This window comes from Cimex lectularius, unplaced genomic scaffold, assembly GCF_000648675.2.
Source record: "Cimex lectularius strain Harlan isolate CLEC.00 unplaced genomic scaffold, Clec_2.1 scaffold129, whole genome shotgun sequence".
Classification (NCBI taxonomy): domain Eukaryota; kingdom Metazoa; phylum Arthropoda; class Insecta; order Hemiptera; family Cimicidae; genus Cimex; species Cimex lectularius.
The window spans coordinates 1129412-1146346 of NW_019392715.1; the positions used below are offsets into that span (position 1 = coordinate 1129412).

The following is a 16935-nucleotide window of genomic DNA, read 5'->3' on the forward strand; positions in this document are numbered from 1 at the left end:
CGTTTTATAAGTCATAGACTTACTGGCCAAGCAATGATTGGATGGCCTGTCCTTCATCAAAAGCATGTTACTGGTTAAATCATGATTACAGATTTCTTAATACCACATGTACATCTGTTTATTTATTGTATAAAATTATGAATTACATTATAATCAAGGCTTCCTTGAAAACATTCAGAATTTTTATAAGAAACACACCGCCCATTTTTTAATTCTATTGAATTAATTGGAAGTTTTTAAGGTTCACAACAGTACAAACAACTGTAGGTGAACTTACAAATTAGTACGGGGGGGAGGGACATTGCTTTGCAAGAGTGATTAGAGTGAGACTAACTTAAAATATTGAGTCTTGAAAATTTCTTATCTTAAAAAAGTGACAAAGAAAAATCGTGCCTTTATTACAAAATACATTGATTTAATTTATATATAAGAAAATTACAATCAAATCTTGCAAATGGTTATATCGTTCAATGTGGAGAAATTTTGGTATTTCATGCAACGTTTTATCTTAAATTTAGCATGCATCTCTTTAAAATTGAAAGTTTGTCACAATGCATCGTACCAATTGATTAATGTATGTTTACCTTTGTCGCCTCACTGAAGCTGGGAGCATTCACAATCGCAAGAGCTAAATCATTCACAAAATACCATTCAATATTTATAAAGGGACAGGCCGATAGGACAAAAAGCTTTGGTAAAACCGGTAAACCTTATCTACTTAATTATTCATTTTTAGTATTGAAAAAATAAAATAATAAACTGTTATCAAAATACACCAACAAACTTCGCAAGCATTCAATTTTGTTATTGACAGTTAATATGTACAACATACTTAAAAGCTTCACCGCCAGATAACGCAAGTTCACAGTATAAAAGCCTCGAGTGTCTTTTGCTCTCTTTAAAATACATATTTTATATATATTTTTTAAACAAAAACAATAAATTAAAATTATAGAACAGAAAATAGGAATGCCAAAGCTTGAAAGCACATAAAGTATCAATTTAAGTGTCAAGTTGGTCAAACGATATAACCATTTTCACACTAGATATCCTACTGTTAAGTTAAAATGAAATATTAATTTTTATAAAATGAAATGAAAGAACTTTTAGATTTTAGCAATTAAAATTAATAATAAAAAAATATAAAAAATAGAAAGAAACTGAGTGTGGGTCAATTTTTATTGATGTATTTTGAAAATCCATATATAATTCTATCAGTAATGAAACAAAAAAAAAAAAATAGGGAAAGGGAGAAAGTTGTGAAATTCTTTGGAGGCGAAGGAAAAAAAAATTAGTTACCTTATTTATCTTTTCTTCTCTCTGAAAGTTATTTTCAAAACAACTGAGGCCATGCAAAAAGCATCTTCATAATTGCTAGTAACTCAATAAAGCAGATGTGTATGTTTAAAAAGACCCGGATGAATTTATGAATAAAAGCAATCTAAATGTTTCATGACAAAATGTAATTTTTGTATCGTAAATGGCCCTGTTCAGCAATAACCTGAAAAGGTTATTTAACATGATTTATGTCAAGGTATTATGTGCATTAATAGACGATTCGTAAGGAATCTTTATTTAGTAGTCATAATTGACTTATTAATTACTTTTTAATTATTTGTACTTTTTATTTAAGGTCTTGGTTGAGATGAAAGAGGTAGTGAGCGGGATTCGAATCCATTGAAAATAGAGCAAAACGAGGGAAAATTTGAAAGGTTTTAGGTTGGGATGAGGAGTTGGTGTCTGAGCGGATTGAAGTCACAGTAGTTCAAATGGTTAGAGGAGTGTGTGTTGAGACAAAGATCAAGTTCGAATCTCACTCATGACACCAGCTTTTTCATCTCAGCCAAGACCTTTAATAAAATGTATAGTTAATTAAAAATTTAACATTAACGTTACTAATCTGTTAATCTAACCATCCCTTAATCTTTATTGAGTTATCATAGTTTCATGTAAAAGTAAAATAATGAATGTTTTCAGTTAAATGATAAGTATCAACCTATAATCGAAAATTGTCTGGACCGTTTAGTGGACTCATGAGAAATTATGACACTCAGTTTCTTCATTGTTCATTTATTTAAGTTAAACCGTCGAAATGGCATCAGTGGGTAACTTGTGTGTCATGATGGGAAGACAAAAATAAAAAATAATGAAAAAAAATCAGGCTAAACGCCAAGTTAATATATGAGGTTGTTATACTGTGAATTCAATCCAATCTTGGCGGATGTGGGCGACAGGCCTACTTGAAAGTGAACATCGCCTACTTTGTTGTCTTGCTATTGTCGTCTCATTTGGCATTGAACCCCTTCTCGAACTTGGTATAATACTAGTAGGATCACAAGGTGGAAGCCCGACTGGCGCTGACCCTCTTCTTTTCCACAAATTCTATAAACAAAAATAAATGTCTCAAGACTGGAAACAAATTTATAAACAATAAAATATATTTTATTTCATGTTTATGGATAAACATAATAAGGTAGAAATGTTATGAGTTTCATTTGATATGTTACTTAAATTTAAAAATGGCTTTAATGTTTATCTAGACATCTATGTCAAAAAAAGTCTTTTATCCCTGTTACAATGTACGAATGCTTTTCGATTGCACCATTGTTTGGAAAAAGGTTGTAGCCTGAAGGAGCAAGGTCAGGATTTTACTAAAAGGTGTACCCATTTAGTAAAGTTTTTAAAGTTGTATGTCCTGTTAAAAATTTTCTCTTTATTCACCAATGCTGGACATGGCCTATCTGAAGTCTTATACATACGTAGCAGCACTGAATAAATTTCTTAAGGAAAAAAACACGTAAGCTAAGTGGATGTCTTTCAAAATTACAAATAACTTAAGGGGAGGGTCTAGTTTTGGCTTGCCTTTATGGATTTTAAGCAGTTAAAAAACATTTGTAATGTGAAGACCTGAATTACTTTTTTATCGCCCCAATGATGGATTTAGAAGAAAAGCCAATCCTGATGAATGATCGACTCTCCGAGATATTCGTCTCTCTCATCTTCCCTCCCTCAAAATCTACGACTATGGTTTTTATTTTCTAGGGGAACAGTCTGGGCTCGTTCTATCAACTATGTCAGTAAATCCACTTTTTTTGCAGTGTTACGGCCCTTCGGGTCGTCTCGAATTTTATTTCCCTAAAATGGGTTTAAGATAAAATAAACGATCTCAAAACAATTGCATGCAATCTAAAAAACAAAACAAGATAAAATAATAAATAAATTTAAAAAAATTCTCCTATTAAACAAAAGTGAAGTTTTTGCAATCCCAAGACTTTGCTGATTATACAGATATTGACACAGTCAAAACTAAACAATATATCTTTATAATTTTGCGTTAATTAATAGTTAATAAGAACAGGCCAAAATATTCAAGGTATCCAGGGCCTTCTGAACAGATCTAGATCTTGTGTATACCTGAAGGGTCTAAGATAGAATCACCAGATGGTATTCCTCGTTTAACGCACAACACCGATCCGTCCTTAAGTTAACAAGGCTGGCCACATAGATCAGTAAACGACCATCCAGTTTGGAATCTTTGCCTTCCTGTTCTCTGTGGTAACCATCATGATTGATAAATCGGACCAGGTCTGTGTCCTCGAGGTTGTTGTATCCACCTGGACCTGTATCCATCAATATAGAGTCTGCTTAGAAGTGCATTGTCAGTATAAGAGGTGTGCTGGATGCTGGATTGGCAGGTTGGCATACAGAGGCTGGTAGTATTACAATATCAGATAACAATTTCTCTGGTGAATTGTTACTGCTTGACTTTTGAATTACAATAGATTTCCTTTCTTTCAGACTAATGCCTCTAAGTTCTGCCTTATGATATTGTCTATCTAATGTATTTTTTTTCCTCCCTCACTACCAAGCAAGCAATACAAGTTCTCTTAGAACAGAGCACACTCCTATGAAATGAAAAGTGCCCTCTAGGACAATGTGGTTGCGGAAGGGGCAGATGATGGCGAGGTCCTGATTCCACAGTTGACAGTTCAGTTGGAGCAAATTCATCTCTCGCTCGTAAGGCCAAAGATACATCATAAGTTGTCATACAATTCATCAAGTTTCGGTCTAAGTCTGAATCCAGTATTGCGTATAAGTTGTGATGTAAGCTATTTCTTGTACGGATTACCAGTTCATTCCTTTGCTTGCTTTCAACTTTTTAATCAGGATAGTGGTATTAGAGGACTTAAGTTTCTCCCTACTTACACCTACACTATAGAGCCTATCTAACTCTGAAAGCTTATACCACAATATACCTTTATTTATTGCCATGTCGACCAAAAACTGTGTCAGTCTAGTGTGTGGTTCAGTACTTTACTAATACATGTCAGATGCAGACTTATGTGACTGAGCTCCTCAATATATAAGATGCAGTCTGAGGTGGTAATGGGCAAACAGAAAAGTTTCTTAGTAGAGTATTTCTGAACTTTTTCTATTTCCTCCATGTATAAATAACCCATAAAAAAGTAACATGCTACAGACCTCAGGGTGCTATTTAATATCACCATCTTTTTCTCTAGTGAGGTACACACCAATTTTTTGGGTAGGGCAACTATTGCCTGCAAAATCACCTTTTGAAAAGAGAATACAAGTTTAAATTTGAATGAGCGTACAGACGATATTTGCCTTTAACCTTGCTTTCATCCAACAATGGCTTATGTTAACAATATTGACAAACGTATTACGTAAAAATTGAAGATGTTCATTATGAAGTGTATAGGTAAATACAGCTCCATTGTTTGTGTTTTAAATTGTGAAAAATATTACAGATTAAAATATGCAATTAAATCCAAGTCAGGTATTACATCTATGAAAGTAATTTTTTTAAATTATTATTATTTTATTTGTACATAGGCACGCTATTTGGTGAATGCCAAGAAGAGTGTCTTGGACTTGGCAACTATTCAGCAGAAATCTGCATTTGGTGAATACAGCATTTCTGGAGTCGCCTTTACCTGGCTCATCAAGTCCCATTGTTCACAACAAATAGTTGCAAAAAAAGTGTATGAACAGCAATAACATTGGTAGACATAACAGGAACAAATTGTAAACATTGTTAAACAATGTTAAAAAAAAAAGTCGTTTGAAAACGGGAGTTTTTTTGCACTGGAATGACCAGATTCTGTCAAGAGAAGAGGGTGCCCTTGGGAAGGTTCAGTCAGGTCGGGAAGAGGCCGAAGAAACATGGGTGGTCTTAGGAAGCCGAAGGAGGCCCAGCCAGGGCTCAACGGGGACATTGGTAATGAGTGGAGCCCAGCCGGTGAGGATAGTCGAGGCTCACGCTGGAACGTGTCGGTGTAGATGAGTCGAACAAAAAAAGGGATTACTGTTTTTTTTTTAATCTGAAAACTTCTTGCTCAAGAGTTCGCATGTGCAAAAGCTGAACCGAACAGAGAGGGGAGGAAAGGACTAGGACAAGGTTCGGACTTTTATTTTATTGTTTTCCGAAGGGAGCTTGTTTTGTTACTTGTTTTTTAAATATAGAGGACATTGTTATTTACTTTTTATTTTTTAATTTGATCTTGAGGGTTCACTTTCCCAAAAAGAGAAAAACACTGTGGCACCCGTTTATTATTATTATTTGTTATTTATTTTTTGGAGAAAAGAAATAGTCACAGGGGGCGTTGGTGACCGCAACGGTTTAGGCGTTGACATGGCGCTCATCACTGTAAGGTAAAGGTCCCGGGTCTGAATCCAGTGGCCCCGCATTCAAACCCGACATACAAATGGGCTTTTTTTCAATAACACCGGCACCCTGAGGGTTTATATGACCTCTGCCGTTGCAAACCCTCGTAAAAAAAAAAAAAAAAAAAAAAAGAGCCCCAGGTACCCGGAGACCAGGTGGATTGTCAACGGTCCAAGGAGAAACCGGTAACATCTGTTTTAAAGTTAAAAATATTATATTAATAATACCTGCGGGACTGATCGTCGGATTATTTTTGTAACATCAGGATCGACATTTTCTTTCTCTTTGGCCAATAAAGGTTTAGTGTCTAGGCAACGTTCACCTCCACTCGAGTCTGAGCTAGAACTACCCCTCAACTCTCCAGTAGCTGATAGGTACCTCGGCCTTATGTAAGGCTGGAAAATATTCAATCACTAAAAAATTCAATCAGGAGAAATGAATGTATTAAAAAGGAATACCTGGACAGGTGGGAAGGTTTGCTGTCTGGTCAATCTTCCTTGCAATGAGGATGATGTGGATATGTTTCCATGGAGGATTGACGTCAGTTTCTGTACCTCACTAGAAGAAGTCATAGATGCTATTGATACATCTGGCAACAATGCTTCTGAACTAACAGGTCTGTCATCTGTGTTACTTCCACCTGAAGAACGCCTCAGGGAAGAACAGGAAGAGACAATAGAAAGCTCGTCATCTTCATCAAACATTGGGCTAAACCTTTTTCTACTAAAATGTTAGCACGGTTTATATCATTTATCAAAGAAAAAACCCACAGATAATACCTTGGATCTGGCAAACTTTCTCTTCGGGAAGAATTTTGTCCATTAGTTGATTTTCCACTAACACTAAGAGGCACTGAATGTCTCCTTTTTTCAAATGTCCTACTTGGGACTGTTAATAAAGAACAACGACGTTCTTCGACATGCTGTATACTACTTCCCACCTAAAAAAAGATTTAGGGTAAAATTTTTTTAAGTTTTGAACATAAAATAAAAAAATAACCAATTTACCTCATCGGGTATTTCTTCAGCCTCCGATATTTCTGTTCTAGTTTCTTCAGCAATTTCTTGTTGAATCAAATTCTCCCATTTTGACTGATTGCTTTTTAGATACTTCATTAAATCCCGTGAAAGTGGCGTGTCTAAGAACCGATGCCATTCCTTATATAATGGTTCGACAACAAATCTGAAGAATCCTGCATTACATAAACAATTAATAATAATAAATCAGCAAGTATTATGACATGCATTTATTAGAATTAGAACAAGAAATTACTTAAAGCATTTTATCAGGAATAGGTCTGTGGATGATAAGTCAAGTGACAATATAACCCGAGACAATTCAGCATATCCTAATGCCGAAGACTAGCCCAAAATGAGTATTTGTAACATAAACAGGCAGCAAGGGTAGTATTCACCGAATGCCGAGCAAAGGTTTGCTGAATCCCGACTAGGAACAAGTGCTTGATTATTTGCAGAGCAACAATATTTGATGCTTGCCTTGATCGGCTAATTGTCGGTTTGCTTGTCTTTGTGCACGAATATTCGTGAAGTAGCTGAACTCAAAGCATCCACACATTCAGGTATCAACTATACTGTACAATCAATTGTAATCATCAGTCAACAGTTCTTATCTACTGCTATTTATTTCTGTTGGTTAAGAATGGGTTGGCCCAACATAACAGTCTTGGAGTTCCTCAACCTCGAATCAATAATTTCTAATTCTAATCAATAATAACAAGGGTTTCAATGCTTGGAAACGGATCAAAAAGTAAGCAGGGGCAAAATCGTACTCTGTGACTGAGTTTGCAGCCACTACATCAAACAGTAATCGACAGTTTCACTGCTGTCCATCACGATTTGTCAGGAATCACATGGCTGTTTCCACACAAACTGTGTGGTTGTAAAAACCCCTAATGGATGTTGTAGGCACATAATTGACCGAATGCCGAGATGAGCATCTCGAGACTTGGTAAACATTCAGCGGCAAGCCACCTTTAGACTATACATGACATGGCAGTGCTAACAGACAAGACAGAGCACTGCAATATGCTCTGACATAGTACTTCACAATAAAAACAAAATGCTCATATGTCAGATCAGGAGGTAGTGGGAAGAGAAACCAACCTGTGCTGGAAGAAGCCTGTTTGGATAAAATGTTTCAAGAATGGGATTTTAAGATCTTTATGGATCGTTTGATTGGTGATGTAGAAGGGAGCACTGAGGCTACAGCGGAGAACTTTAGATTGAAAGGATTGAATTCGTTGGATCTTGGATGATTTGGCCGAGCCCCCACAGATCAACTCTGTAAGTCCAGATAGGTCGGATGAGTGTTTTGTAAGCGATTAGTTTGTTATGGTTAGTGTTGATTTTTGTCCCAGTAGGTGTCTGCAGTCCAAATCTTTTGTTAAGTTCTTGGCATTTTAATCTTGTATGTTTCAGACTTTTCCATGGCCCAACCAGGGGATGTAAGTGGTTTTTATCCGCATCTTTCTGAAGCATCCGAATCGGGGTGGTGTTGCCCAAATGTCAAATGTCTGTACTTAATAGGTGCACTTCGGCCGACCGTTCGGCGGTGGCCTGGTCTGGTTCCATTCTGGCGGGATCTTGGACTTGGACACTACTCACGGGACTTTGGCTGTATGCTAAGAAGGTGAGGGAAAAAATCTTGTATGTGGGTTCTATGTAAGTCTGCTATCTAAGTAATGCCCAAGATAGTGGACTTGGTTTGAAGGTGGTACTATCTTATTTTTTATGTGCAGGTTTGACAATTAATCATAAATGTAAATAAATAATAATAATGGGGATAAATATACTAGACACTCGTTATATGCAGGGGATACGTTCCAAGCATAACGTGCATCTCAAAAGGGCATACGATGTGAGATCAACTTCCACGAACGATTCATAATCACATATTTCTGTCCTTCCTTAGTGTCGTAACTCGCTGAGATCCATTATCAGGCCTCTTATTGGCACTTTCAGTCTCTTAGAATCGGGCTAAAGCTCGGGAGACCACGTTCTGAGAAATGTCAACTGCCTCTGCAATATCCATTTGCCGATGACCTCGACGACTCATTCTCACAATAATATTGCAAACTAATGGTTCAAAATGATGTCTTTTCATGGTTAAAGATAATTCAACTGGATTAAAATGGAGAAAAGACAAGAAAAAGTGTTTCTTTACAAAATGAGTCCCTAATCATTTTAGCACAGTTTGGAATGTAACTGCGGATGAGTTAAAGCTCGGATAACGAGAGTCTACAGTAATAATAATAACCCTTTTGGCTTAACTGTACGCTATTTTGTTATACTAATTATTAACTAAAACTATTGTAATAAATTAATATTGATAAAATTACCAGCTTGAATTTTCGGCACAGAAGTAGTATGTCTATCACAAAGTGCAGTAACTGGAAGATTTAACTGACGTTCATAATCACCTTGCCTAAAGAATTCTTCACAAACCTGTCAACAGATAATCTATATAATATATATTTATATAAGCAGACAAACTTTCTTTCAACATATACTTTGCAGATGGAAATGTCAAAACAAGCAAAAAGATAAATCCTGTGACTATGACACTGAAAAAAGGTTGCTGTTGGATAGTTCTATTCCGAAGATGTAGTTTACATAACAGCTGCTCCTTGAAAAGATTGTGCTACCTTTTGTGATCAGTTTAAATCATCTACAATTTCATTCACACATTTTATTAATTCTTGTGCAGTTGTCTCAACTGGCATCAGTGCAATGAAAAGTCAATCTTGAAATTATCAAGTAGTAATTTAAATACATGGTTTATTGTGTATAGCATGATAAATGTTGAAATTATTGAAACCCTCGCTTCCTAGTAATCCTTATCATCACTAACCAATGGCATTGGCAATAAAAAAAAGACTTGTTAAACAAAACTTAAACTTCACATGTCTGGAATTAACTATCCCAGATAGTTACATCAACGACCACTGCTTTTACTTTCAGGTAAAATCTGTCAGAGGTCAAAGGGGTGATGCAGTCAAGCGTTGTGCCAGGAAGAGCTAATGAAAACACATTCGGCTTCTCTGCATCGTAAATCGTATGCAAGCACTTCTGAAAACTGAGGAAGGCTTACAGCCCGAGGGGCAAGCACAGAACAATATAGAGAGGCAGTGAGGTTCCTTGGCCTCTTGTTTGATCAAATTTTAAGATGGTAATGAATCTATAGTATACGTATGATATCATTGAGGGGATGTTAAGAAAAGAAATAGCTTTATTAAAGTCATTAGTAATTTCAGGTGGAGGGCCAATAGGGAGGAGACCTTACTGAAGATTTTTAAATCTGCTGTTCTCGATATTATTTTATGGCCTGCTTTTCAGTTCACAAATCATGATTGAAGAAGCTTGATAGAGTAAGGCCTAAAGGGTAAATTTAGAACAAGCCCATTGCCGTTGCGATGAGCTGGGAATGCTGCCTCCTCTTAACCTCAGACAGAGAGCAGCATACTTTCACATGTGCGGAGAACTTTTGGCCAGACCAGGACATCCACTTTTAGGCGCTATCAATTTCGCACCAGGCTGGAAGCAAAAGCCCTGAAGACCCATACTGGGTTCTTCCAGCCGTTCCCATCTGGACTATTTGCTGCATTAGCTAAGTCATCTACATCTCCAAGCCTCAACCGAGCTAAGTACATTCTTGAACTTAGATATCTAAGAGGCTGTGGCATGTGCTGTGTATAATGAAACTGTGTCAAATGAGCAAATATCCGATAAACATTGTGCTTTATCATACCATGTAGTCTTTCGGTGGCCTAGAGAAGAAACCAAGATGCTATTCAGATTATAGTTATCTCCTATAGTATTATTAAATGTGTTTTGCATTGTATTCATTAGCATGAATTTTTTTGGGCCATTGTGTTTGAATAAATTTTTGTACAGTAAACACAAGTAATTCCCTTCATACAGATGGGGCTCAACCTTAACTTTCAACTACCCTATGAGCATCCAACCACCCACCTTTAGTTTTTTTCTTCATATTATTCTTACTTAAAATTTCACGGGCTATATCGAGCAAATACAAGTCAGATGCCCTAACCAATCAGCCACCATAGAACCATATTTTATACATAAACAATATTTTGGAATCATTAATTTATAAAAAGATTGCACGAGCAGTAATTTGAAAAAAAATTAATATACCTTTAGTGACCATTTTTTGCTGATATCCCATGGTCTACAGGGATTTGAAATGTCTGCACATTTCAGGGCGATTTGAAGAATGAAATGCCGATCCTCACTTTTCTTCATATCAAGACTCTCCTCATCAAGGAAATTCTAAACAAATCCGATATAAAGTATATTAAATGTTTCAAATAATAAATAGGACCATTTGGCACAACTGATTACCCTAAATTTAGTTAGAAATTCTTGTTGTCTTGTAATATCTGTTGCGAGGATTAAGGAAGCGATTTGTTTTTCTAGTTCCGGCCTGACACTCACTACTTGTTCTGCCAAGTGACTCTCGAGCAAACAACCGATAGCAGATCTCCAATGATGATTCTCTAGCACCGAAGTGTTCTGAAACACAGTCAAATTAAACTCTTATTGTCAGTTGAAAAAGTTGTTAACTGACCTCATAAAGAGCGGCTAAATGGTTGGAAGTTGCAATAAGGAAAGGCTGATTAACACCTGGATGGTCTAAATCGTGAGTCACAGCAGCTATTAACGCTGACAGAATCTCTGTGTAAGTTAAATATCTCCTAATCTGGAAAAAATCATAGAAATATTGAAAGTATTTAAAAAAAAAGTGTTTTATACACAGAGATGGTACATTAGACTTATCTATCTGTCAGGTATTATTATATAATATTACATTATTACATATTAATTATTGTAAATTAGAATCATATCCTGAAAGTTAATGAACTTTCATGTTTGACTGGGCAATTGAAAGGTATTAAATTCAAAACAAGACAATTACACTTGAAATATTAAATATTATCAATACTAATAAACTTTTAATAAATTAAACTTTAATAACCAGTTAAGAGTACCTGCAAGAAGACAATGCAGATATATTGAAAATTATATATAATATACAATTCACTAGTTTTCGTGGTCCGCTTGACCAATTAATATCTTTCAATTAATTAAGGTTTTTAGTTGACATAAAAAAACGGCAAAAAGGAGGGAAAATTAAAAAAGGTGGAGTTGGGATGGGAAGTTAATGTCCGAGTGGATCGAAATCACGATAGCTCAAGTGGTAGAGCAGCGGCGTATCTAGCCGAAGGTCGTGGTTCGAATCCCACTCGTGACCCTGACTTTTTTTATCTCAATTAAAAACCTTAATTAATTGGATAATATACAATATTGTCTACCTTTTCTTCTTGGAGAAAGCAATGCATTGCTTGAGTGACATCAGTTGCATGTATTGCATTATGGTAAGGGTTTGTACTATGATAACCCTCTTCTACTAAACCTACAAATTGAAATTACTTAATTAGTTTCATATATTTCACTGAGAAAAACCTGTTGTCACTTACTAAAAAATTTCCATATTCTAACAACATCTAAGTTAAAATGGTCAATAAGGCCATACCAATGAAAAAGATGAACACATAAAACTGGCAGTGATCTACCTGAAAGTAAGTATGATAATTATTTACTATGTACTTTGTTTTAACTGGTCAACATGTCTCTATTTGGTTGAAACGTTTTTAAATGAAAATGCAAGATTTCCAAGAAAAGTTACAGTTGATTACAAAGATAAACTATTACATGAATTAATTAAATTAAACACTTACCACCTGTAGCAGTATCTAAAGTAAAGGCATTAAAAGGCCATTTCCAAACCCTGTCCAAGACACACTGCAATTGGTAAGTTTTTTATGTGTAATGAAACTTTATTTACAGTAATATTTAAATTACTAATTTCAAATTAATTTGTAATTTAATGATAAAAGGGCAACAACTTCCTTACTTGCACTTGCCCGTGATGAAGGTCATCAAGAAGTGCAGTATCATGAAGAGAACGTGTCGTCAGCCTTCTCCGGCGTCTTTTATGAATTGTAAGAAATTTTCCTGTCTTCCAACCTCGGTAATCAAGCGCTGCCACTAACTGTACTTCACTATTGGAAAGTCGCTTAGAATCACAGTAAAATTTATCATCTGAAATAAAAAATTAGCAAATAATAGAAAAACTATTTAATATTATATAAGAAACTAAAACATAAAAATTACTTATTGACTGAGAAAAACCTAATTAATTTTTGAAAGTATATTTGTTTTGTAACGATGGACAGTAATGGATTTCAATGGATCCTCGATAGCGTTCAATGAAGTATGTAAAATAATAGGATAAGAAAATCATCAATGTAATCAGTATAATCATCATTATTGAGATCCTAATATACACCCTACAAAGACGGAGTAATATAATTATTGAAGTTTTCAGTCACTAAATGGTATGAATTTATTAATTCAAATATCTAAAGCTCATTAAAGTTTAAAGACAGAGCGTTCAACGAATAACAATTTATATCATCACTTTCTATAAGTGATAATTATTCCTCTCAAACAATTTCCGTTATGTTTGTGGCACTAGCATGTTAATTAGGCAGCATAAGTAGGCAATGTAATATTTTTAAACATCAGGCCCAATCTATTTGAACTAAAACACACTTTTAGTTATCACTTTCCTTTATCTTTTTGTAAATAAAACAATTTTTCTTTTTTCAATATAAAAAAATGCATTTAATCAAATTTACCAGGTTATACATAGGTTGTCATACCAAGATCACACACGGGCACCTTCCATGGGGTGAGACCATGTAAGTGCCCGTTGTGTGGAGAGCTTATCACGGTAGAGCATGTAATAACAGAATGCAAAGGACTAAGTTTGCAAATAAAGAAAAAACATCCCAAATGACCAATGCACGGCCTTAAAGCACATCAGCATGCACTGTTCACTGATCCAATATCTAAGGCCATCTATCTTTAATTGTATACAGATCTTTGTACCTACGTAAGCGATATTTATTGAAACAAATTTATTTATCTGTGTGAATAGAGGAGGTTATCCCCAATTACCCCGAAGAATATCGACTACTCTGAGGCTGTGCGAATGTAGCCTGGTATGTGTAAATGTAATTTATTAGCGTGAATAGAGGGGCATATCCCCAATTACCCCAAGGAATATCGAGTGGTCTTTTATCTTGTTTCTTTTTATTTGTGTTATTTTATCCACAATTGGTGCGGCCCTGAGGTCCAGTCCTAGCAGTAGGCAATAAAGAAAAGGGTTATCGTTATATCATGAAACATCATAACAGTTGGCTGGAGAAACAGAAAAAGAAATTAGTAAGTTTAAATAGCGAGAAAGATAAGAAAACAAATGCAAAGCTAAGAAAGGGAGGGCTGGCAATGACCAATGTAGTTTTCTGGCACTAAAACTAAATATAAATGCACATACTCCCTAAATGAACTCAAGGAAAGAGCATCCGTAGACCCATTGATAAGAAAAATGTATGAACAACTGAAATGGATCAATGCCAGTGGGAAAAGATCATCCTGGCATTGGTTCCATTGCACATTGCTATAACCAGGAATGAATGAGCAGATAAAGCAGCGAAGTTAGCCCCGACGAGACCACACGACCCCACCCACTCTGTAGCTTCAGCGGAGTTACAAAGAACGATTGCTAATGCTATAAAATGAATGGAGAATGCATTGGAACGAAAGTAACACATCTAAATTATATAAATGAATATAAGACCTAAGGAAAAACGTTTTGGTCTTGCCAATATCACACAGAGACTACTTCTAATTGACATGAGACCACGTAGATGCCTGTTGTGTGGAGAGTTGATCAAGAACATAACAACAGACTACAAAGAACTTGTCTGCAAACAATGAACTACGACATCCCTAATCACCTATGCGCCTTGAGACACAGCAGAAGGCACAGTTCACTGAATCAATATCTCAAGTTCATAAATATCTTTATTTGTGGGGCCTGTATATAGATCTTTGTACCTTCTTGTATGCAATATATGTTATTTATTGGAATGATTGTATTTATTTGCATAAATCCTCAATCACATCGAGGAATATCGTCTACTCTGGGGTAGTGTGAATGTAGTCTGGAGTGTGAATGTAATTTATTAGCGCGAATGGACGGGTTATCCCAAATTTCCCTAAAGGATATCGAGTGCTGTTGGGTAGTGTGTATCTAACCAGACCAACATGTTTTATCTAGTTTCCTTTTATTTGTTTGTTATTTGTGTAATTTTATCCACAACTGGAGAGGCGGTTACTGTTATTACTGTTATATCATGAAACATCATAACAGTTAGCTGGAGAAAGAATAAAAAAATGAGTAAGTTCAAAATGCGAGAAAGACAAGAAAACAAAAGCAAAGCTAAGAAAGAGAGGGCTAAGATGACCGCTGTAGTTTGCCGGAAAAAACAACATATATATNATATATATATTTTTATTCTTTCTCCTTTCATCTACAATCAAGGTGACTCATACGATACAGATAACTCGGGTTAAAACACATTATAATATCTATAAAAGTACATAACACTATCAATTATTTGTAGCCAGAAAAAAACGTGTTAGCTTGTTAGATAGAAAACTCTTAGTGTGTGATTAATGTCACGTCGTCGAACTGTTAAGATTTTAACTTAGCAGGCAAGCTTTAAAAAATGGTTAAACGTTATTTTTGTTTGCGTACCGGTTTAAATGCTTGTAAGGATGATTATTTTAACAGAACTATTTCACCTAGATGGGTGATGTGTACACAATGATGTTTGCCCAAAAATGTATTCTTAACGTTCGGTAAATACGAGTTATGTATATGCTAGTTTAAATTTTTGTTTAGAACCCACATTTTAAGAGCTCGCAGAATCGAAAATATAACTGAGAATGAGAAAAAGTTAACGAGGCGATGGCAAAACGACTGTCAATAAGTGGTTTCGGAGAAAATAGGGATGTGAAACTGAAGGTACTTTGTTCGATTGGGATTTCAATATTGTTCAAAATTTACGTCATTGATTAAATTGGGCTGCAATAAAATCGAATAAACTGATGAATGATGATTCACGGTGTAAATTTGTCGTAATTCCAGATATTCTCCTTAAGTTGGTTAAACGTTTTAATTAATCAAACTCAATCTAATTTCGTTCAATATTTCAAAAAATTTCATTTATAAGTAATTATTGACAACTGATAGTGTCCTGTACAACTCTTCTTATGAAATACAACTCCACGACAGGTTCAAGGATTTAGCATGCACATATACAATTTTTTTTTTTTTTAATTACAAGTTCTTATCTAAAAAGAGAAGGAAAATACTGAAATAATCGAGCAAATGGGCAAGGCTGGACCATTTTTTATTTAAGACCCTTTTCGACCCTAACTCCAGCGAAAGCCTCCCCCCCGTACGAGGCCGATGGCCATAAGAGTCAATATTAGCGGCGCGGAAAGTAGAGCGAACCAGGTGGAGGCAGAAAAGCTACCCCTATTTACTCCCCTCCTTCATTCGATGGGACATGGCAAAATTAAAGAAAAGCAACATCTCCCACTTGGTACTATATAAAGTAACGTTTGAAGCCCTAAAATATGAATTTGATGACAAAAATAAAAACCATAGCTTTTTCTTTTTATATAACCATTCGTTCAGTGCAGTTCAGAAACATAGAAGAGCCTCCGTGGACCCTCTACAAAATAAGATAAAAGAACTGTTAAAAGGGATCGATGCAGTTGGGAAGGTCTCGCTGGCACGGGTTCCCTGTCACGTAGGGATCTGGGATAGCCTGGAACGAAGAACCACCCAGGGCAGCCGAAGAAGGCGCCGGAAGACCCCACCACTATGCCCGCTTTTAGCTTCAAATACAGAAAAAGTAGAATGGAAAAAACCACTGAACTCGTAAAAATAGAAATCACTGCCTATCTGAGGGAGGTTGAGAAAGGCATCGGTCCCTGGTCCATGTGTGAAAAGGACAAGACTGCGCATAGGTCATACAAGTACAATTCACAGGCACCTTTTGGCCGGAAAGTAACCTCGTAGGTGCCCGTAATGTAAAAATGTAACGGTCGTGCACTTTTCAATTGTAGAAGGCTTGACGTTTATAGGCAAAATGTTGATATATCGTCGGACCTGTATTACCTTGGGGCACAGATTGCTATTCCGGAACCTCAGGGCTATAGGGATTTTTAAATATACATTGTATAAATTGTGTTTGTGTTTATGTTAATTTATTGGAATGGATGTAA

General features: G+C 35.7%; 1 protein-coding gene across 9 annotated transcripts in view; it reads right to left on the bottom strand.

Annotated features, from left to right (window-relative positions):
• LOC106665671 (high affinity cAMP-specific 3',5'-cyclic phosphodiesterase 7A-like) overlaps positions 1-16935 on the bottom strand; it is a 78674-nt gene that overhangs the window by 2239 nt on the left and 59500 nt on the right. For 5 of the 9 annotated variants that reach the window (XM_014392277.2, XM_014392276.2, XM_014392273.2 and 2 more), the window contains 13 exons: positions 12641-12828; positions 12465-12528; positions 12204-12299; positions 12039-12139; positions 11294-11425; positions 11068-11238; positions 10861-10995; positions 9045-9150; positions 6694-6878; positions 6466-6626; positions 6145-6409; positions 5914-6081; positions 2262-2382 (listed from right to left, as the gene is read on the bottom strand). In XM_014392277.2, the coding sequence (XP_014247763.1) occupies positions 2262-2382; positions 5914-6081; positions 6145-6409; positions 6466-6626; positions 6694-6878; positions 9045-9150; positions 10861-10995; positions 11068-11238; positions 11294-11425; positions 12039-12139; positions 12204-12299; positions 12465-12528; positions 12641-12828 (1893 nt within the window). Of the gene's footprint in view, positions 1-23; positions 2383-2916; positions 3136-5913; positions 6082-6144; positions 6410-6465; positions 6627-6693; positions 6879-9044; positions 9151-10860; positions 10996-11067; positions 11239-11293; positions 11426-12038; positions 12140-12203; positions 12300-12464; positions 12529-12640; positions 12829-16935 lie in introns of those variants that run through there. The other 4 variants (XR_002910203.1, XR_001340327.2, XM_014392275.2 and 1 more) reach the window with 4 other exon arrangements.